Consider the following 22581-nt stretch of genomic DNA (forward strand, 5'->3'; position numbering starts at 1 on the left):
CCTTGTGGCAATTCCAATTCATATATATATGAAAAAAAAAAACTCATATGGTGAATAATAATGTTCCATTTTATTTCACAAAAGAAATTTTATAATTAACTTCTCACATCTCCACAAGTCGTGCCATAATTTTATCCATTTAATCAGTTGAATTGCTTCTCAAAACTCAATCTTAATCCATAATTAATATTGTGAAATGTGATTAGAACTATAAGATTTTAAGTTTAAATAGTAATTGAAGTCAATAATAATAAAAAAAACTTTATTTTTCAAATTGTAATTAATTACTTAATTAATATTATTTTATCAAAAAAATAAATTATTTATCTATAAATGTTAGAAATTAATATTATAAACTAGCTACTGATTAAATATTATTTTGTTTGTATTTTATATTTTATACCATTAAATATGTTTACCAAAATATTTGGTTTATTATTTTTTATTATTTATTCTTATTTTTAGCTTGAATACTTCTTTGACAATATAAAATAATTATTATAATGATGGGTTTTAAATAATTTTATCTTACAATGTATTTAAATGATTAACGTCATGTATTGCAGAACAAATATTTAATTAATAAGCCACTAATTCAATAATCCAAATAAACTTTGTTTACATAAAATAATCCAATAATAATTTAACAACCACAAATTACTATGATCATGCATATTTTCTCATAAGCAAGATTTATAGTGTATTAGACCAACTTATCTAATTTTATAAATTTAACATAGATTTTTTTTTACTTATATCTAATTTATTACAAATTTCAAATATAAGACATATGGTGAGATCTACTAATTAAATATAAGACTTTCGTATGTTTATCTATTGAGTACATAATAAACGAATCTTAATAAAATTCGTGGTCTTATGGCTATGGTTTTCAAATAAAACGTGAGTAGGGTAGAAAGACAAAGTCTGGTTGCCATAGTTGAATTCAACTCCAACACCTATTTTCTTTGTTTTCTAGGAAATAGAAATAAATTTTTTAGGCTATTTGTTTTTTTAAACTCAGTCAATTTTAATTAAAACCAAACTCAAATTAAGTAATTAATACATATAATCACTAATCACTTGATTCTATAAATTCATAGATTAACTTATATTAAAGGGTCTAATTTTTAATTATATGATATCCTTGTACTTTTGTTAAATGCACATTCAATTTTATTTTTATTTCGATTACACATTAATTTTATTTAATAGATTCCCACAATTCCTACTATAGATTTGAGTATTGTGAAGTTACAAAGGGAGACTGGTTTACCAAAGGAGCATATTGCAGGTGCCATCTCACTTCTTTACTTGGGTAATGATCGGGAGAGGAGAGGACAACGACTGCGGTGAACGAGGGGTTCCAGTTATAGTTAAGGTTCTGATGGATTCTCCATTGAGGGTTCAGATTCTAACGATTAGTTTAGTGTCAAGACAAGGGACTTTTAATTTTAACTTTTTGTGATTTTTTAATTTATCTCAAGAATTTAGTTTAATTAATTTTTTTAATTAATTTTTATGTTTGAAATAGAAAAATCTGATTATTTTAATTTAAATAAAAATTCATTTTAAAAGAAATAAAATTTATATATGATTGTATAATGATTTTTTTTTAGAAATGATTTATTAAAAAGAATTAAAAATTTATGTATTTACTACGAGTTATTGAGAAAATGCAAGAAAGGAAGAAGAGAAAACAGTCGCATTTCTTATTTTTCATGCATGCATTGTAATTTGAATTTAAACGAATGGGAAAATTGTGTGTTAATTTAATCAAAGTTAAATTTAGAAAATATTTAATATTTACAATAAATTTAAGAGTTAAATTAAACTTTATATTGCATGGCAAAACTAAAAAAAATTATAATAATATTAAGTATATAATTGTAAAATTTATTTCTCACAAAAAAAAAAAAAAAAAAAAAAAAATATATATATATATATATATATATATATATAAGTATAAAAATATTAAAATTATGTTCTTCCAATATTTTTTCTATCAGAATTATGTTCTTTCAATATACTCAAATTTCGCAAGTAATAACATTCCATAAAAGTATAACTTAGCGAGATCTAGTAACAATTTTTAAATATTGCATTACTTTTTTTTTTTTTTCTAGATTTTAGTTCTTTTTTGTTGTGTCTTCAGCAACTTCTTTCTACCCCTTTGACTAGAGGGAGATTGTCTGCTTCCCTCCTACCTAGTGTGTGGGTTCTCTCTTCCCCCGAGTAGGATTGCAGATATTTTCAGTAAAATTTTGAGCAATCAAGCGTTAACTTTGAGAGATTATTTGTGGTTGTCTTGTGTGAGCTTATGATTTGCTGAAGCTTTGCTCCATTTGCTTGTATTTGTGCGATGTTTTTCGCAGGTCTTGTAATGGCTACATTTCACAACATATATGGCATGGTTATTGCTGGGAATATATAAGTGTGGAATTCTCACATCGAAAAAAGATGGAATGAGTGAGAGATATATAAGTTGAAAGAACTCATAGACTTATTACCTTAAAGTTTTGGATTTGATGTGATATCAAGTCTATGAGTATGTTCTTTTATAAGACCCATCAAGAAGGATTATTTTCAGGTACTTTGGACTCTCCAGATCTGTAACAAGTGGTATCAGAGTTTTAGTTTGACAAGGAATGAGTATGAAAATGGTAGTCAATGATTCTCGTGATTCTCTGACACGTAGATGAAAGAGTCAGGTGGCACTTTTATGGAGAATAGCAGATTGAGTGGAGTAATTGGGGCTCTTGGTGACACTGTAATACTTGAGTTAAGGCAAAAAAAGATTTTTGTTTAAGGGAGAGCAGGCTCACTAAGCCCAACGTATAAGAAATTCACACTTGAGGAAGAGATTGTTAGGAATATACAAGTGTGGAATTACCACATCGAACAAAGATATAATGAGTGAGAGACATATAAATGAAAATAACATATAAATTTATTGCCTTGAGATTTTGGTTAGATAGAGTTAATTGGTCTCATAGGATTTATCTGAGATAAAAGGTGTGAGGAAGCAGTGGTTAATGGAGGTTTCTCACGTATGGCTAACCCGAAAGGCGTGATTAGGACACCAACTTCCATCTCCTCCCTTTGCTATCCATAATGGCTTCTTTTGTCTTTAGCCTGCTAGTTTTTTGACCTTACTATTTACTTTCAAATATTCCTCCAGTAAATAGATACCGCTTGATATGGTTCCCTCATTGTTTTGCTATGAAGAGCAGAGACCAGCAGTGCTCTCCCTTGTCAAATGTGGTGTTGTGTCCATGGGCGGAGCCGGCTAGAGGCCAAGGGGGAATTAGGCGTTCCTGAAATTTTAAAAATTTTTGAGGACTTAATGATAATTTAAAAAGAAAAAAATTTTATTTTTATATTAAATTTTAATGAGTATGAAAACTTGAGAGTTTTAAAAGTTTTAAGTGAGTTTAATAGTAATTTATATAAAAAAAATTCTAAATTTTTTATTAAAAGAATGATATAATAAAATACAAATCTTCAAATTAAAAAAAATATAAATCATTATTGTCACTTGATCCTATACTTTGAATTAATTTTATTTTATTATTTTATCATCTAATAAATCTACGTTTACTAATTTATATTCTTTAAAATATAAATTATTGTATAATATCATTAAAAAAAATTTAATATAATTTTTTCATATTTTTTCATCAATTTAAAATATTAGTATTTAAATTAGTAATTTTTTTCTTATAATCCCATTACTTTTTTAAATTTTATTTATTATTAAAATAACTTCGTACTCAAGTTAAAGTTTTTTTTTATAATATTAGAAGTTAAATCATATTATTTATTTTATTTAGTCTATAATTTTAATTAAATTTACTTTTTATATTTTAAAAAAATAGATTTGAGATAAATTGAATAAATTTTTTAATATTAAGCTATCAATATATTTTAATTTTAGTGATTCACAATATTAATTATTTATTATATTTTTTAGCTAATAGTAATTTTATTTAATTTTTAACAAATTAATTTTAAAAAAAAAAATTAAAATGCTTATTTTTATTATTATATTTATTAAATATTTTTATTTTATAACTATAAAATTATTATCATCTTTAATTAATTAATTTCTTTAATTAATATGTAAATAAATAATTTATTAATAAATTATATATTTTAATTAACTCCTAAATTAAAATGCCGGCTTCATCGCTGGTTGTGTCCCGCCAAAAGTTCTTTACTGAGTTGTGTGACGCTATGCTTTAGTGATCATTGAGCTGTGCTTCACTCAAGTTAAGATCCGATTTCTTTTGGGTTTGAGTGGTTTGAACTTGGGTCTTTAACCTTGGATTATTTAACCTTTAAGCTCATTATATAGATCAATTGCTGGATGGAATTGTGTTGTATTTTTTTTTCCTTAAAACTGTGTATTTTAATCTATCTTATTTTAAAGTCTTAATAAAATGTCTTCGATAAAAAAAAAGCAACCGTTTTGAAAAAGGACAGCAGCTTATTCGTACAAATTTGAAAAAATTCAATAATTTTACATTATCATAATTGAATTAATTTATATATTTAAACAAAATCAACTGCAGAGTATTTATATATTCAATTAATCAGTGGTTTTGTTGTTTTAATTCGGAATAAAGAAAAGTTTGTTTTTTCCCTGGAAAAAGGAAAGCAAGTTCCTTATTTCCTGGGGCCCACAAGCAGCGTTTTGGACTCTTCTCTTCCGTTGCCCAGTAGCTCTCTCTCTCTCTCTCTCTATCCCATGAGGCTGCGATGGACAAGTCTGAAGTCTCCCCCTTACTTTTCCTTCCCTCTCTATCCTTTTATTACTATTTATTTATTGTTTTCTCATATAATAAAAATAAATATTAAAAAAAGTAAATTATTACATTATTCCAGTGATGTTGATACATCCAAAGCCAATTGTACAAAAAGAAAGAAAGATAAGCAAAACTCAGAGAAAAGGCAAGATTTTTAAACTGGAAAGGAAAGACCTTTTTTTATTTTTTTGTAATTATTTATCATCTCTTGGTTGCTAATTCCAGCTCCATTCATGTTCAACTGATCAGCCATTTACCATCTCTAGGCTTTTAGCTTCAACATTTTGTGTTTTTACTCTTCCCTTTCTCTATTTCTTTGGAAATTTGGTTTTCTCTGCCTGTGAAATACTTGTAGGCCGTAGCAGTGGCTTAACTTTTGATTCTTCTGCTGGATTTTTACTTTTTGCAATACATGAGCAAAAAAAACACTGTTTCGTTTTTTGGGGTGATGAGGTTTTGTTGCTTTCCTGTATTCCATTCTTGTTTCTGTATCTTTTCTATTTCTTTACCAGATTCTTCACCTCTGGTTTTTCCATCGTAAATCCTTTTCGGGTTTTTTTTTTAAATATTAGTTCCTTTAAAAATTTTTTTTTAACACCCCCACATGCATGTTATTGGGTTCGTCTGATCTGGATTGGATCACAAGGATCTATCTTCAGAGAGGGGAAGAGGGGGTGGTGGGATTTTGGTGCTCGAGTCTCTTTGTGCAGCATCTTTGAGAAGAAGAAGGTGAGATTTCTTGGCCTATTGGATCCTTTTCCTGCTTTGGACCAAGCAAAATTCTTTGCTTGTACTTCTTGAGGATAGCTGCAGTTTTCTCACTGTGTTATTTTCTTGTGCTACCTGGGTGAAACTTGAACTGGGTCTGATTCTCTTTTCGGGAAGATTGCTAGTTATTTCTCATATTGTCATCTTGGCAGCCAGTTTTTGAACTGGGTCCATTTCTTCTATTAAAAATTAAGTGGTTCATGCGAGCAAATGGTTGATGGGTGTTGATTATGTTACCTCCTGTTTTTTTAGGTTATAATTTGGGGCGGTGATTAGCAATCATATTCAACGTTGGATGATAGAATTGAGGTTTTGATTGTGTATGTTATTGTCTGGTTTCATCTTTATATACTCCTGAGGCATGGCGGGGATTGATATTTCAAAATATGTCCATAGTTCTGTGCACAAGGCCATTGCAACGAGAGATTATGCCACCCTCAGGAAGATACTTGCTGGCCTTCCACGACTTTGTGACCCTGCTGAGATTCGGACAGAGGCAGTTTCATTGGTTGAGGAAGAGAAGGCTGATACTATCTCTGCAGTCATTGATAGGCGTGATGTTCCAAACCGTGATACTCCCCTTCACTTGGCTGTCAAACTGGGTGATGAGAATGCAACCGGGATGCTTATGGTTGCTGGTGCTGATTGGAGCTTGCAGAACGATCAGGGTTGGAGTGCACTTCAAGAAGCCATTTGCAATAGAGAAGAGGGGATAGCAATGATCATAGTAAGGCATTGCCAGCCATTGGCTTGGGCAAAATGGTGTAGAAGGTTGCCCCGTTTGGTGGGGACCATGCGAAGGATTAGAGACTTCTATATGGAAATTACATTCCATTTTGAGAGTTCTGTCATACCTTTCATTTCCAGGATTGCACCTTCAGATACGTACAAAATTTGGAAGAGAGGTGCAAATTTGAGGGCAGACATGACTTTGGCTGGTTTTGATGGTTTTCGGATTCAGCGTTCAGATCAGAGTATCCTGTTCCTTGGCGATGGGTCTGAGGATGAGAAAGTCCCTCCTGGATCACTTTGCATGATCTCACATAAGGAGAAGGAGGTGATGAATGCTTTGGATGGTGCTGGTTCTCCAGCAACTGAAGAGGAGGTTCGGCAAGAGGTGGCTGCAATGTCTCAGACTAACATATTCAGGCCAGGAATTGATGTCACCCAGGCAGTTCTTTTGCCACAGTTGACTTGGAGACGGCAGGAAAAAACAGAACTGGTGGGCCCATGGAAAGCAAAGGTCTATGATATGCACAATGTGGTTGTTAGCATCAAATCTAGAAGGGTTCCAGGGGCTATGACAGATGATGAGTTCTTCTCATCCTGCAATGAGAATGAAACAGAGAGTGAGGAGCTCAATGACATTTTGACCGAAGAAGAAAGAAGGCAACTAGAAGTTGCTCTTAAATTGGATTCATCGGAATTGACTAATGAGAATGGTGATGGGATTATTGCTCATCGTCATAGCTGTTATGAGCATAGGGAGATTCCTATTGAAGATGGGAATAGTTGTAGAAATGGAGAGACTAAGCAGGAAAAGAAAGGGTGGTTTGGCGGATGGAGGAAACGGGATTCTAAAGTTGAAGGGCAGAAGAAAATTGTTCCACCAAGAAATTCCCTTTGTGTTGAAGAGAAGGTGAGTGACTTACTAGGGGACTCTCCATCTGGAAGTCAGACTAAACCAGGAAGGCATTCTGTTGAGATTGTTGTGAGGGAGGAGCACCGGAAAGGAAGAGATACTAAGACATCTGCTTCTTTGAGTACCGAGAGCAGTAATCGGCGCAAGGAAGGAAGTCGTGAGAATGAATATAAAAAGGGATTGAGGCCTACTCTCTGGCTTTCACCAAACTTCCCATTACAAACTGAGGAACTTCTTCCATTGCTTGACATCCTTGCAAATAAGGTTAAGGCAATTCGTCGTTTAAGAGAGCTGCTTACAACCAAACTTCCATTGGGAACCTTTCCTGTGAAGGTATGTTGCTTTCTTTTCCCACAGCCTAGCTGATTTAGTGCAAGGAACTTGTTAGTTTAGTTAATTATCTGTTGATTATTGCTTGATTAACCACTTTTTAGTGTCAAATTACTTTTCTTCTTTCTGTTTGATTTGGTTGCACCTTGATCTTCTCAATGAGTTTAAACAACCATACGCTTTGTTTGGTGGTGTCTTGCCTTCTCTAGAACTTCCTGAAAAAGATTGCTCTCTTTGAAGCTTCGATGGCAATAAAAATGCTGTAGGATCAAAATTTTCAAGATGTGCATATATTTCATTATATAGATGGTGCACTAGCTTTGTTTCTTACTCTGGCTGTAATATTTGGGTAATTCAAGGATGATGCTTCTTTGGTTTCCGGGAGTTGGTATTCCTGTTTGTAATTTTGAATGGTCATGAAAATAGTGATGTCTGATCATGATAATTTTTTCATCTTCCTCTTTGGCTGGAGTTAATTGCTGATCACTTCCCTCGGTATGAATAGTAGTGACAAAGTTAAGAGTTGGATTGTAGAAAAATCTTCAAGATTTTACTTTCCTTTTAGACATAGCACTCAAGACCATATAGCACTGGCAGTTTGTTGAATTTGGTTGTTATTTCTAATATCAATCATGATTGTCATCTTCCTTCAAAACTTCAAGCTCTCTTCAGTCTTGACTGCCAACTTTGACTTATGATTTACTCAAGTTCCAAACGTTCTTTTCTTTTCTTTTTTTGTTCTTTACCCTGCCTTGTTAGATAATTGGCACCATTATTTCTGTTGATTTTTGTTTGTATTATCTCTTCTTGCTGAGTTGGGAAAATTAGCAGTGTACTATTGCTTATTTATGCATGTGTGCTAAACACTTTCACCTAAGAATCTATATGCATGCATATAAACTTGATGTGTATTTCCTGAAACATGTATTCCCCTCCTTTTCTAGAGGTAGTTGTCAAAAGTAATTTTTAATTGAAGGAGAAATTTACTGGTGTGAATTAATTATTAGTAACATGCTAATTTCCGTAAGTGATGGCCTTGGACACTGTCAAGTCTGGTCCAACTTGCCACCTTCTACTAAATGCAAGACGGAGATGCAGAAATAGTTCTTTTGGCTAGTAGGTGTGTTTTGTGTCAGAATGAGGAGAGAAGTGTTTGATTATTTACTTGTGCATTGTCAGGTTGCTTTTGAATTGTGGATTTTGATCTTTACTTTTTTGGTTGCCTCCTAGGATGGTAAAGGAGTTGTTGAAGGTTGGCTTTTTTATCCATTTCAAACAACATAGGAAAATATGGGGCTTAATCCTTATCTTGCTTTTTGAATGTTATGAAGGATAAAAAAATTTTAGGACTTTCGTAGTGGTGGTCATTGCAACCTAAAGTATGTGAGGTTTTGGAATGGGATAAATAATAACTACTATTTTTTCATGGATCCATAAGACATAAAGGCTCTAGCTTGTGAGAATTGACCTGACTGATTTTTTATTAAGGTGTAGTTGAGTTAGTTTTTCCCCCTAAGAGAAATGAAGCAGATTCTCTTTGCTTTACTTGAGCAATGAGGATGGCCTGGGTTAGTTCTAAGATTATGTGATCCATGATGAATGACAGATATATGCAGAATATATATTGTTCTAAATGAATATGTTATGTTCAGTATGTTGTCACAACAACACAGGATTGATGTTGCTAACTGCCTAATCCCAAACAATTGCTGGCCCCTGTTCAATGACTATAGAGTGAGTTGGTACAATGCACTTCATAGGAAATGGCTTGAGACTGTTAAACAACATATTTAAGGTGGCATTTCTTGGACTTAAATCTTCAATAAATGTTAATATGGTTTTGGCTGGGAATTTATTTCAGGGATAAGGATTTATTATCATGAAATATGGCAAGTTTCTCTGTTGCTATGCACAATGCCTAAATTTTGTTGTTACCAGTGTGATGTGTGTGCTGCTTGGAGAAGAAAGAGAGAATCTCAAGAATTCTTCCCTTTAAGACTTTAGACTGGGAATAAATTTTCACTCAGGGGGGAAGGTTAAATCAATGCCCAGAAAACAATTAGTGGTTGTTGTTGTTCCTATGTCAGTATCCAAAACGAAAATGTTGCACAATTATGCCCTCAAATTTTGCACTCCTCAAATTCTGCCTTATTCAATCATATGGCTGAATAAAATGTCAAGTCCTTTGGTTAGCTTAGTTAGGCTTAGGGTTCTGTTTGTGAATTGGGATCCAGCTAATTAACAGTTAGGGGTTACTCATTGATACTGAAGTGACCTTCTAAATATATCATGTCAACATCATTGTGATTAAGTTACTTGGGGTTTTGTGAATGTTGATTGGCTTGCTTAGTCTGTCATTCATTTTTCTTCAAACTTGGTTGCAAAAGTAGAAGTACAGTTATTAAACCTCTATGATCCGCTGGTCAAAGTAGGTACTTGTGAACCAGATGCATACCCATTCTTTGTTTGTGAAGACTTGCTTGACACAAATTCATTTAAATTGCTAAACTCAGCTGAAATTTGGTCAGTTTGACCAGTTTGGCTCATTCTGATAAGTTACAAAGGAGAAAATGGGACCAAATATGATGATTCATAGGTTTGAATCAATGAATCTTGTCTTTTGGCTAGAAAACACCAAATACTTAATCTTTAGTGGAAGATAACTTGATGATAGTTTCTCCAGCAAGATTGAGTGATGGGGAAAACCTCTGCAACTTGTCTTCCCTTGGCCTCTCTGAGTCTTTTTATTTCTTGCTGTTGTGATTTTTCAGAAAAACTCGCGTTACAATTCATAAAATTGTTGTTGATTCTAATGTCATAACTTCCTTTTCTTTTCTTTCTTTTTTTTAAGAGAGGAACTTTCTGTTATATTTATTATTTATTTCTTAATATATTTTCTTACCACTACTTGATTACTTTCAGGTTGCTATCCCAGTGGTACCCACCATCAGAGTACTGGTTACATTTACCAAGTTCGAAGAATTACAGCCACTGGATGAATTTGCAACTCCACCTTCAAGTCCTACAGCTACCGGACGAGAAAGTCCTGCAGCAATACAGTCCTCAAGTTCATCCTGGTTTCAGTGGATGAAAGCTCCTTACCACCGCCCCGGCTCATCAGCTGGTGGTTCTAGCAGTAGGATAGGGAACATTCAGGACCCATTTGTTATTCCTCCTGATTATACATGGATTTCAGCTGAAGCAAAGAGAAAGAAGATGCAGGAGAAAAACAAATCAAAGAAGGCAAAAAGTCAGAATCATTGAAGTTGGGATTGCGAGCGAACCACAATGTTAAAGAGGTTTAGCTTGTGCAAAGAACTCAGCAGGTACCAAATAGGCAATAGTGTTTCACAACACCATGAAAATTATGACACTGTAACGGAAAAATATTGATCCCATTCATTGAGGGATATTTGGTATATCATTGTGGGTGTGTGGATGTGGGGTTTGGCTGGAAAGAAAGGAAGAAAGGAATGTTGTAGTTCTTACGACAATTGCTCGCCTTGATGGGTAGATGTGTACACCATTGAGATTGCTTTGATTCATTTCCTTCTTATATGCGACTGATTCGTTAAATCTTACAATAGTTACTGACAAAAAATGTATATATTATGAACCTTCTCTCATTTTCTTAACAGCCTCACATTTTCATGTCATTCTTCTTCGGCTAATTTCATGATCTTGACAAGTTACGTGTTTGTTCAGGGGATTGCGGGTTTTCTTTGTTAATCCTTAAATTAAAACTGGCGGTTTGCCCTAAAACGGCTGAATTGGACCGCAGGCCAGGTTTATTTGGAGATTCATCATGCATGTCCTTGGTCAGTAGTCAAAATAAGTTTACCTAAAAAATCGCATTTTGCAGGTTTTGTTTTTTTTAATCTATTTCAGAGAAAGAAAGAAGAAACAGCTACTACTTGCACACCATTAGACTTAATTTCATTTTAATGATTTCTTTACATTTTGGTTTACTTCTACCAATTTTCCTATTTTCAATGTACTGGAGCTTGCTAAATTGAATGGACTTCAGTGTGACTGCAGCAGGAGGCTAGAATGTGAATACTGTCAAATGTTATCCACCTGCAGGAAGAGAAAATTATAGTCGTAAGGAATTTAGGAAGAGAAAGAGAGAGAGAGAGAGAGAGAATATATTAACAAAAGAGAAATAATTTTGAGAACACTATACAGCAAAACAAATTTAAACATTGAAAACATTTCAATGAATGTCACCTTGCCTGCTCTCTTTCCTCAATCAGAATACAATTTTTGGTGGAAGTAACATATATTTATTTATGAACTTTTTGGCATTTGGCATATAAGCACGGGAAGTTTCTGGAGGTGGCCAGGTGGGAAATTGTTGCCAATAACCAGCACTTTGTGGGAAAGCTGATGATAATATGTGAATATGAGATATATACTTGAACAACTTGTGTTTAGAAAACTTTCGGCTGGGTTGGCCATCCAAATGAAAGTTTGCTTAGTTTTTACTTTAGAGCAGGCGATCCCTGGCTTAGCTTCTCTTTTCTGGAAGATAAAATGCTTTAAATTATGAAGTGTTTCAGGCTTTTAGACTTCTCAGAAGCATGCGGCAAGTATTATAATAAGCAATGGACCAGCAGGTGCAAATTGAATATCGCATCAATATCCATCAGTTGATGATGCAACATTTATGTCATACCCTTTGAAGGATGATCTAATAATAAGCAGCATTTTTATTTTTTTTTATTTTAAAAAATAAATTATCTATTTTTATATAAGAACGAGTTTAACCATTTTTTAATTAAATATTAATTATAAAATTTATATAAAATTAATATATTTATTATTTTAATTATATGTATACAGTTAGAATTATGTCTCAAAAGTATATAACGAAATTTTAGATAGATAAATTTTATTGTTATTTCTAAATTAAGTGTAATTCTTAATTAGATTATGATTAAGAGAATTAACACTATAAATAGAAAAATAGTAAAAAAATTATTTGATTTTCAACTCATGATGTAAGGTTTTTGCTCATTGTAGAGGGTATTCTCAATTGTTGACGAGTGACTTTACCCATGAAAAGGGGCTCTTGCGTATTGTAGAGAGGGGGCTCTTGCCAATGGAAGAGAATGACTTTTGCCCATTGCTGAGAGGAGTTTTTGCCTAAGAAAAAAGAGGCTTTTGTAATTAAGAAAATAACACCTGTCTATTGCAGTTGGAGAGATTTTGACCTAATATGGAAAAAAATAAAAAGGCTATTGCCCATTAAGTTGAAGACACTTTTGTGATGTAATAGTTAAAGTTTGAGTTATGTCTAGAGAAGATTGAAGGAGACTAACTAATATATTTACCATAAACAGTTTAGTTTGTAATCTTTTAGATGTAATTAAAATGATGAGCAGTATAGTTTAGAATTTGTAATTGATTGATTATATTTATTGATAATGGAATATGGATGCTTGTGGATGTAACCTATACAGAGAGGGTAAACCATAAATATTATCCTTTGTATGTCTACTTTTTTTTTTTTTTTTAACACTTTGCATGCTTTTATAATGCACAATATATATCTTAATTAATTTATATGAATTTCATAATAAATATTTAATTTAAAAATTATTTCAACTCATTTTTATATAAAAATAAAAATACACCCAGAGAGATGTTATTAAATCATGCACCCATGAACCAATGGCTTCTCTTCCTCTGAGGCTAAACCTTTATTTTTGGGATACCCAATATCCCTATTTAAAACTTTAAGGATGCAATAATACAAGTTGATTTAAATGCTTGATCTTTTGTGTATTTTGATGCACTTTAGGAATTTTTTTTTTCTCACCCATAGATTCTTATAAATGAATGTGTATAGTATATGAAGCGAGTAAAATCTAAACCAAACTTCACAGCCAAGCCCTGATCTTTGGCATCTTTCAAGATGATGGGTGGCATTTAGACCAACTATTTTATGCTTCAAAAGGTTCCAAATTTTATTTAAGATGACAATAAAGTGCATTATTCTTGAATAAATCCACTTTTTGATAGTGTATCCTCTTATGATTTTGAACTTAGTTGCTCAATTCTTTAAGGGGCCACTTGAGAATATGCACCATGCCCACCATTTATGACATGATAATGCACACATATGGTCACTGCTGAAAATGCTGGCTGCAATTACTTTAGCAAACCCCCCATGCTCCCTTGCTAGGGCCCTGTCCTGGCTGTTCCTGTTTTTGGGTTTCTACCTACATATTGTCCCATGTTCTAAGACTCTTTTAAACTGGTAATGACCATTTACAGTGGTAACTGTGGATATATGCTTCTCAAATCAGGTCTCCACCCTTATTTGAGCAGATAACGTTTATATGAATAAAGAATGTTAGCCTAATCTCAACAATGCTATGTGCCCGTTTCCCATTGAAATTTTGCAATGTGTATTGTCTGCGTTATATATGAGAATGATCATCTTTACACGAGGTAAAATGACAAATATACTATAACTGCAAGAATTTTGGAACTTAAAATTGAGAAGCAAGGTGCCATACCTTGGAGGAATTCTTGCTTCATTGAATTGTACAAATACAAGAGTTTCTTACTCCTTCGAGTTCCCCGTCTTCAGACAAGCTGTTGAGAGCGAAAGATATAGTGAAAGTTAGTACATGCTTTTTAGTATGCTACAACTAGCTTTAAGCTAAAAATGCAAGGTATTGTACAGAACTAGCAATGGCTTCTGGTTTCAAAGCTTGAATTTAGCACCTATCATCACTTGCATATGTCAAAGACAAGCCATTGATGATTTCATTCAAGAAAAGAGTTCATGATTTTGCATTCCAAGTTGCTCAATACTTATGCAAGCCTGTCCCATAGGCCATATGCAACACATAAGCGTCTAAGCCTAACCACTCTTTCTAGTACGAAAATAGCAAATTAAAACACCCTTATTACTGGTAAGGGTTGATGATTTCTTGTATGATATAAAGTTGGGTCTTTAATCATCCACTAAAATGAAACCTATATCATAGAAGGAACACAGAATTTACCTTGGCTCAAACTCATGAACATGAGCAATATCATTGCCATGAGCATCAGGCCAACTCACTTTCCTCTTTCTTGATTGATTAATTTCCTCCACTGTTGTGGTTCTCTTGAGATTACTCTTGAGAGTTGGGGGTTCGATGTGAGGCCCATTAGACCCACCGCTTCTACCGTTACTCCCACCATTGCTCTTTTCTTGACCTTGTGATTCATGATTATTAGAGACTTCTTCCATGACCCCATCTGTCTTTTCTTCAAGAATTTGGTTCTTGGCATTGTTGCTTCTGTTGTTTTCTTCCCCTTTAGTGCTAAAGCTCCTTGAAGGTACATAGCACGAGCGCACTAGAGCTGTGCACCTATTCTGCGCCGAGGCCGCCAGGAGTACGGTAAACAAGTTTAAACTCTCTTTATCGATATATGGTTTTCCTTTTCTTGATACTATGAACAGTCTCTTGGAGCTATGTGTGCAATATTGGATTGGTTTGTTCCAGATCAAACAAATGAAATCAATGGAGAGAATCTGTATAATGTTAAAACGGTATATGTGGGTTATCTCCAAATGATTATGAGTGTTTCGCTTTGCATCTAAGAAAGCGGATGGAGATGACCTTATTTTTTGAGGTGGGGTTGTGTTGGGTTCTCAGGTTGGGGAAAGACGGTTGGATATTAGAAGAAGGTGCTAAACTGCTAATCATGGACATGCCCTCCACCCACTTACACTTGTCTTCTTTTCTTTCGCTTGTGCCTAAGCAATGATTAGTGGTTAAATAGGTGAAACCAAAACAAAATTGGGGGAGATGGGTTGCTCCTTTTATATATATATATATATATATTAACTGTTTGAGCCCTTGAGAGAGGTTTTGTTCATTGCCGTTACAGTCCATATGAGCATCTAATCCATATTTCCCTCACTTTGGTGATTTGTTTTGCTTTTCCTGGCATTGGGCATGAAACATGTGGAGAGAAGTATTAGCGATGATAATTATTTTGAACTCAATAAACTCATCTACACTTAATTTTAATAGTGTATGAGGTGAGAATGAAAACAAAATGTTTCTGTGTTGGTAATAATATATTTTTTTTATTAAAAAATTTATTGTTATGTATTTTTATATTTTCAATTTTTAATTTATTTTTTAATAAATAAATTTATATTATATAATAATAAATTAAAATAAAAAATGAAAATTCTTTATAGAAACTCATACCGACTTTGATCTCTTATAGAGTGGGAATATAAAAGTGACCTCTGCGCCGATTTGTGTTATTACCATTTCCAGGAGTATGAACGTAAGAAAAAGGGCAAAAAAAAAAAAAAAAATTGATTTCTTTTTTTTTTTTTTTCTTAATGGTAGTTTGAAAATTTTTAAAGGAAATTGGAATTGATAGGATTTAAAGCATCACCTCGCACTTAAAGCTGGCACTCGTACTACTAAATCAATGGCTTTTCCTTTTCTTTTTTGCTGTCTGTGAGGAAGGGTTTTAATTTGTGCATGTATTGTGCTAAAGGTTAAATGAAATCATTGTGTTTAGTTACCCTTTTCCCCCTTTTTTAACCCTAATAATTTATTATCGCTATCTGTTGTGATGTCCTGAAATTGATTTCATTTTGCCTATTCATCTTCTAAGGATCTTTACATTTACATCTATTTAGCTTTTTTTTTTTCAATAAAAAAATTACGTTTCTTCAAAATATTAATATTTATATATAATAAAAAAATATTTTTCTATTACGTCAAATAAAAATTTAAAAAGAAAATATGCATTTTATTATTAAATTATTATTTAAAAACTTTTAATTTTATATATAATTTTCACAAAACACTTTAATATTAATTTTGAATATATTTTTTAAAATAATATATAATTGGGCTTAATTATGTAAATTATATATAATGAGAATTAATTTAATCTTACTAATTGTGAAATTTTAACTTTAAAATCTAATTTGAATGAAATAATTATGATTTAATTTATGAAATTTTTCTTCAATTTCATTAGATAATATATAATAGTAGATGAAAAAGAGTGTAATAAATATTAATCTATTTATAATTTTTTATTAAATAAATTTAATTAACTTATAAATTAAATTAAATATTTTTTTAATTTATTGGGTTTTTTATAATAATAATAATAATAATGATAATAATGATAATAAAATTATTGTTATGAAAAAGGTGAATGAGAAAAACAAAGACTTCCCTGAAAAGCCCAACCAGCAGCCATGGCCCCAATCCTAACCCTAGCCTTGATCCATTCCCCTCCTCTTCTAGACCCATATCAGTGTTGTTGCCAACTAGGAGTTAAACGTCTTCTCTGCCTCTCTGGGAACTTGGGTCTGATCTCCTGCGCTTGCAACAATGAACAGGTACGCATTTCAAATTCCTAAAACTAAGCGCTTTGCTCTCATCAATCGGCCAATATAAGCTTCCTTCTCTCATTTCGTTTAATCCATCACAGAGCAATCACTAGAAAACTTGCTGCTGCTGCTACTAATGCTTATCAATCGAAAGTTCTGCGGAAGAACTTGTGCGGTGGAGCAAATGCATCTGCTGCCACCTCTACTCAGATTAACAACCATGTAATTCTGTTGTGATTAAATTTCGGCTGGAATTGGTGCTCTTGCTTCTTTTTCTAGGCCGAAACTTGATTTCATTTCTCTTATGATGGTTATCTGATTTTTTAGAGTTTTCTTGTAGAGGCAGAGCTTATCTCATCATATCATGAGATTAGGTTAACAAGTGACTCTGAGATAATGATACCAAATATGAATAACTGTGTAATTTTGTTATTCCAATAGAGGCAATTCTTTATTCTTCCTGTTTGTGGAATAACCATTGGGCTTATTTTTTGCCTTTAAACTTTGAACTACTAAATGAGGTGGTAAATGGGCATTAGATTAGTCCTATGAGGAAAGGTTACATGTAGGCCATAGTCACAAAAAGAGGATTGCATAATGGATAGAGTTGCAATAGGTGAGTTTAGGAGTTAATACTTTTTTTTTTCCCCCTTCTTTACAGCAATGCTATAGTTTTCTAGCTCTTGTTCGTGAATTTTGTTTATGCCATAGCTCCTTATAATGATGAGTGATCCTCCCTTTTTTCCAGTTATGTTTAGAGTTTAGTGTAGCTTGTATTCCTTTCACAAATGCTTACTGCTTGTATTTATGCTCTTGGTGCTATTACTTTCTTCAAGGATTTTCAGTTCTTTTGGGAGAAGTACAATCTTGCATGTAATTGTATTCCTTGACTTTGTAGATACATGAGGACAAGCAGAGCTTTACTCATACAGTTCACCCATATGACATTGCTATTGTTGGGGGAGGCATGGTTGGCATGGCCCTTGCTTGTTCCTTGGGTGTGTGATTTATTTATTTATTTATTTATGTCCATTTCTTGGTTTGCATCTGTTCTTGGAGTATATAAAGTGTGGTATTAGTATCCTACTGCTAGATCACACTTATTCCCACAACTTATCTAGTGGAAGGTGGTTTTTAATAAACATGGTAAATGCCAAGGTGGGAACCTTCTTGTTAATGGCATCTTCCTATCCAAGGTTATGGTTCTAGTATTAACAAACTCATCCAGCATATTCTGAGTGATGGAATTGAATTTTGTATTTATCATGTTGACCTTGTTTTTGCAGCAACCACACCATTGACAAAGCATTTGAATGTTGCCATCATTGACAGCAATCCTGCTTTAGGGAGTAAAGTAAGCATCAAGAAAGAGGACCCACCTGATCCAAGGGTTAGTACAGTCACACCAGCAACTATATCTCTTTTCAAAGGTATTGAATATTCATTGTTCATTCTTCATCTATTTTTTGCTGATCTTAGCAGTATATCATTGCTCCAATGGTATTATAATTCACAGTTAAGGTTTGATGTCATCTAATTGAGCTTTTGGTTTGAACTCGTTTAAATTTTCTTAACAACTATTGTTACCCAAAAGCCATAAAATTTTTATCTTGTTGAAATTTCCAGACAGATTTTTAGGGAAACACTTTTGCACTGTGCAGATGTTCTACTCTTCTTGATTTTATGTGCTGCATGGGTAACTTTTAACTTACTGGCGGTGCCTTTGTTCTAGATTTCCCACTTGTGTATCAGACTTGAAATATCAAGCATGGACAAATAGACAATGCTATATAGTTGACATGGAAGCAGAAATTTGATGTACTTTTTGCGGTTCAATGATATTTTTGCAGATGTAGGTGCTTGGCAATATGTACAACAGCATCGGCATGCATATTTTGATAAATTGCAGGTGATATATATTTGCTTAGTTTTATTCTATTGCATGAAATCTGCACCAGAAAGCTGCATATTACATTTTATCTTTTCACTATATCCTTCATATTTAAATAAGACCAATCAAGTCTCAAAGTAAAGTTTGGTTGCTTTTGCATAATTTATTATTTTTTGTAGGTTTGGGATTACACTGGCTTAGGATACACGAAGTACTATGCAAAAGATGTAAATAAAGATGTCTTGGGGTAAGTGCACAAGTGGGGAGGTAACAAAATATCATTTCGTAATGCTTTGGTCGCTCATGGTCAATGATGCTGATTTGTGCTCGTGATCCAGTTGTGTAGTGGAGAATAAAGTGCTTCACAGTTCACTATTCTCACGTGTTGAGGTATTCTACTTGATTAACTGTTTCATTATACTTGATGAAACTTCTAGAGTTTGCGGAAGAATATGTTATCTTTTGCATAGAATTATATTCATTTTGGGAATTTCCTTACTTCAAGTGTCTGTTTCTTGGACTCTATATTACATTTGTTTTGGGGTTTTCTTGCCAAGGAATTATTCTTTTTTTTTTTTCAGATTTATTGTTGGTAATATTATTTTAATTATTCTTCATAAGTAAAATTATTAAACATTATAAACTATAGGGTGGTGTAGGAGTTTATGAGATAGAGGAAGACTACTTCCAGAAATATAGCCGAATCATTGGACCAAAATAAGTATTAAACATATTATTATCTGCTTACATGTTTGTGTAAGATCTCATCACACATCAAATATGTGAAGTTACATCATTCTGTGTGACAAGTAGTTGTGCTTTTCTTGAATCTCTTTATCCTTGGATCTTTCCTTATAATTCCTTTACTCTCATATTGCTCCTCCAGTGTGTAATATATTTGTATTGTGCAAACCTGAAAGTCATATCTTCATTTGTGAATTCTATCTTAAAACCTTCTGTATATGATTAACTCTTCCTGAGCCAGATAATAATCAATGAGAATTATTAAATGGCAAGATAATAATCTACGTATTGCAGGCTTGTCCATATTCTTGCATATTCCCTTGTATTGTGTGTTATCCTCTGGTGAACAGTTGATGGATACAGAACTCCTACTTTTCTTGCTGATGCATCAACAAACTGAACCCATAATTCTGCATACCATAAAGGTGTTGTTCTTTTTATTGCTTGCAATTCCAGAAACTAAGAAGTTAATCCTACAGGATACTGATTTCCAAAAGACAATCCACCCTTCTCGATTAACTTTGATGTCTCTACATCCAAGCTCTTCATCTACAGTGGAAAGTTCATCGTCAACGGAAGCATCATACGTTAATGGATGTTTAGCAAAGCTGGAACTGAGCGATGGCAGCAGCCTATATGCAAAGTTGGTGGTAATAAACTTTTGTGCCACGGGAGTTTTTACCCCTTCTGAAAATAATTTAAATGAGATAATCTAGAAATTTAATTATGGATGAGAGCTGCTAGAAAATGCATCACTGATACTTATAAACAGGTGGGAGCTGATGGCGCTAAGTCACAAGTTAGACAGTTAGCAGGATTTAAAACAACTGGGTGGAACTACTCACAAAATGCAGTCATTTGCACTGTAGAGCATTCTGTAGAAAATCAGTGTGCATGGCAACGTTTTCTACCAGGAGGTCCAATTGCACTTTTGCCAATGGGTGATAAGTTTAGCAATATTGTCTGGACTATGAACCCAAAGGAAGCAGCAGATTGTAAATCAATGAATGAGGATGATTTTGTGAAAGCTGTAAATCATGCTCTAGATTATGGATATGGTCCTCATCCAAAGTCAAGTTTATTGGCCAGTGCAGACATGTTTTCATGGCTTGGAGGAAATCTGGTAATTTCAGCGAATGATTCTTTTGAAGTTCCGCCTAAAGTGGTCAAGTTGGCTTCTGCTAGGATGGCATTTCCACTGTCCTTAATGCATGCGAAGGACTATGCATCAAGACGTGTTGTTCTAATTGGTGATGCAGCACATGCAGTTCATCCATTAGCTGGGCAAGGAGTTAACTTGGGTTTCGGAGATGCATTTGCCCTTTCAAGAATCATTGCTGAGGGTATTGCTGTAGGCATGGACATAGGGGAGGTATGCCATCTTCTAGATTTCTTAATTATATGACCACAAAAACTGCTTTTGTTCTAATTGGTATTGCTAAAATATCCACCACCACAACCTAATGTTCAACAATCCAGAACATCTATCACTTTCACATCAAGATCAGGAACTTCTATTTAGTATTTAGTTTGGTTACCTGTTTCATTTAGAAGACATATGAATCCATAAAATGCATTCCATTTTTGTGGTTTTTTAATCTTCTTTTGCAGTTAGTTCAGTTGACTTGCTTACAGATTATTAGCATTAATTATAGCCTCTGAATTTCTTGCTAGCAACCTGATGAGGTTGGTTAGCCATATGGGGATTTCACATCCTAATTATGCCCTTTGGGCCACTGGAGTGGGGTTGCTTCCTGATCCTGAAATAAGAATGTTCTTTTAAGGTTTTAGTCTGAGATGGTGTTTGTATTTTGCATCATGAGAAAATGTGTACTGGATTGGTTCTTTTGATAGTTGCATTTTAACATCACTTGGACATTTTTGCATGCACCGATAGATGATTTGCTCACACTTCATGGATTTTTTTGTAGGTATCACTGTTGAAAAAATATGAAGCGGAGAGGAAACCAGCAAATGTGACTATGATGGCCATTTTGGATGGTTTCCAGAAGGCATACTCGGTTGATTTTGGGCCATTAAATATATTGCGTGCTGCTGCTTTTCATGGTGCACACCACATATCACCGCTTAAGAGGAGCATCATCTCATATGCCTCAGGGGAGCAGAGGCTGCCCCTTTTTTCTTAATTACCAATTTTGTTGATATATGTACACCATAATAAATGAAAATTTCCCCACATCTTGTACAATATAACTATTTGAATGTTGCGGAAGATTAAATTCCCTTCGTGATTGTCTACTTAACGGTACATATGGACGCATGTGATAACCATCAGTTAACAAAAATTCACTTATTGCCATGTTTAACACCTATGTAACCCGTTAGGCTTAGGGGAAAAATGAACTTAGAACTGATTATCCAAACGTGCGGGTTCTATTTGCTTTATATGTATAACCCACAATACATAATGTGTTTTGAGTCCTGATGAACAAATTCGAGACAAGAATTTTCCTAAAACACCTCAGAGGGCACTCTGGCTGAGATGCCTGGTAAAACGGGAAGCAGCTCATATGTGATCTGAGCAACGTTCACATCCTGTTAATGCCCAGAAGAAGATGAAAACAAGGATAAGAAAATAAAGGTTCCACAATCTGCATCATTCAGCTCTTGTAACAGCATCAATACCTTTTACTATCTGCATCAAGGTTTAGACATTTAAGATACCCACGTACAGCCAACCTCATAGTATAGGAGCAATGGCCACTAATTAACGATAAAATGCACTTAATGGAAATCCAGGGAAGTTATAAGCTGTTTGATTTTCCAGAATAGCAGGCTCAGCCATATGCATATCCCCATTCAAATTTTCTCCACCTCCACTCTTTTGCAGCAGTGATGAAATTCTCAAAGGCTTGCATGTCATCGATGAATCTTTAAGCATTACAAACACCAGATTTTCCATAAATTGTATAGCGTAAAGCATTCCTTCAGACGAGGGGATTCATCAGTGAGAAGCCTCTGGAAATAGAAAAAGATGTAAGAAATAAGTCTACGCACAAAC

General features: G+C 33.5%; 3 protein-coding genes across 4 annotated transcripts; 2 read left to right on the forward strand and 1 right to left on the reverse strand.

Annotated features, from left to right (window-relative positions):
• Nucleotides 1-4885: 4885 nt before the first annotated feature.
• LOC110641339 (uncharacterized) lies at nucleotides 4886-11183 on the forward strand. Of its 2 annotated transcripts, XM_021793025.2 has the most exons (3): nucleotides 5394-5537; nucleotides 5829-7551; nucleotides 10471-11183. In XM_021793025.2, exons 2-3 carry the CDS (start codon nucleotides 5938-5940, stop codon nucleotides 10810-10812), a joined length of 1956 nt encoding a protein of 651 aa, XP_021648717.2. In that variant the 5' UTR covers nucleotides 5394-5537; nucleotides 5829-5937; the 3' UTR covers nucleotides 10813-11183. The 2 variants fall into 2 exon arrangements, with proteins under 2 accessions (XP_021648716.2, XP_021648717.2); XM_021793024.2 differs by having other exon boundaries at nucleotides 4886-7551.
• Nucleotides 11184-11450: 267 nt separating this feature from the next.
• LOC110641343 (uncharacterized) lies at nucleotides 11451-15430 on the reverse strand. The gene is made up of 4 exons (XM_021793030.2): nucleotides 15400-15430; nucleotides 14568-15201; nucleotides 14073-14151; nucleotides 11451-11625 (listed from the first exon to the last, which is right to left on the reverse strand). Exons 1-3 carry the CDS (start codon nucleotides 15428-15430, stop codon nucleotides 14091-14093), a joined length of 726 nt encoding a protein of 241 aa, XP_021648722.2. The 3' UTR covers nucleotides 11451-11625; nucleotides 14073-14090.
• Nucleotides 15431-16769: 1339 nt separating this feature from the next.
• On the forward strand, nucleotides 16770-21818 carry LOC110641348 (uncharacterized). Its single transcript, XM_021793032.2, has 10 exons — nucleotides 16770-16933; nucleotides 17026-17146; nucleotides 17823-17922; nucleotides 18211-18354; nucleotides 18775-18833; nucleotides 18995-19062; nucleotides 19154-19205; nucleotides 20039-20209; nucleotides 20332-20931; nucleotides 21491-21818. Exons 1-10 carry the CDS (start codon nucleotides 16926-16928, stop codon nucleotides 21704-21706), a joined length of 1539 nt encoding a protein of 512 aa, XP_021648724.2. The 5' UTR covers nucleotides 16770-16925; the 3' UTR covers nucleotides 21707-21818.
• The last annotated feature ends 763 nt before the right edge of the window (nucleotides 21819-22581 follow it).

Source organism: Hevea brasiliensis, chromosome 4 (genome assembly GCF_030052815.1).
Source record: "Hevea brasiliensis isolate MT/VB/25A 57/8 chromosome 4, ASM3005281v1, whole genome shotgun sequence".
In the NCBI taxonomy this organism is placed as follows: Eukaryota; Viridiplantae; Streptophyta; class Magnoliopsida; order Malpighiales; family Euphorbiaceae; genus Hevea; species Hevea brasiliensis.

Coding starts and splice junctions, on each gene's coding strand:
- LOC110641339 (XM_021793024.2), top strand. CDS start 5,938: ATGGCGGGGATTGATATTTCAAAATATGTCCATAGTTCTGTGCACAAG. Junction 7,552..10,470: donor TGGGAACCTTTCCTGTGAAG/GTATGTTGCTTT, acceptor GATTACTTTCAG/GTTGCTATCCCAGTGGTACC.
- LOC110641343 (XM_021793030.2), bottom strand. CDS start 15,430: ATGAACAAAACCTCTCTCAAGGGCTCAAACA. Junction 15,202..15,399: donor CTCTCTCAAGGGCTCAAACA/GTTAATATATAT, acceptor CCCCAACCTGAG/AACCCAACACAACCCCACCT. Junction 14,152..14,567: donor GTTCATGAGTTTGAGCCAAG/GTAAATTCTGTG, acceptor CGCTCTCAACAG/CTTGTCTGAAGACGGGGAAC.
- LOC110641348 (XM_021793032.2), top strand. Junction 17,147..17,822: donor CTACTCAGATTAACAACCAT/GTAATTCTGTTG, acceptor TTGACTTTGTAG/ATACATGAGGACAAGCAGAG. Junction 19,063..19,153: donor GTAAATAAAGATGTCTTGGG/GTAAGTGCACAA, acceptor CTCGTGATCCAG/TTGTGTAGTGGAGAATAAAG.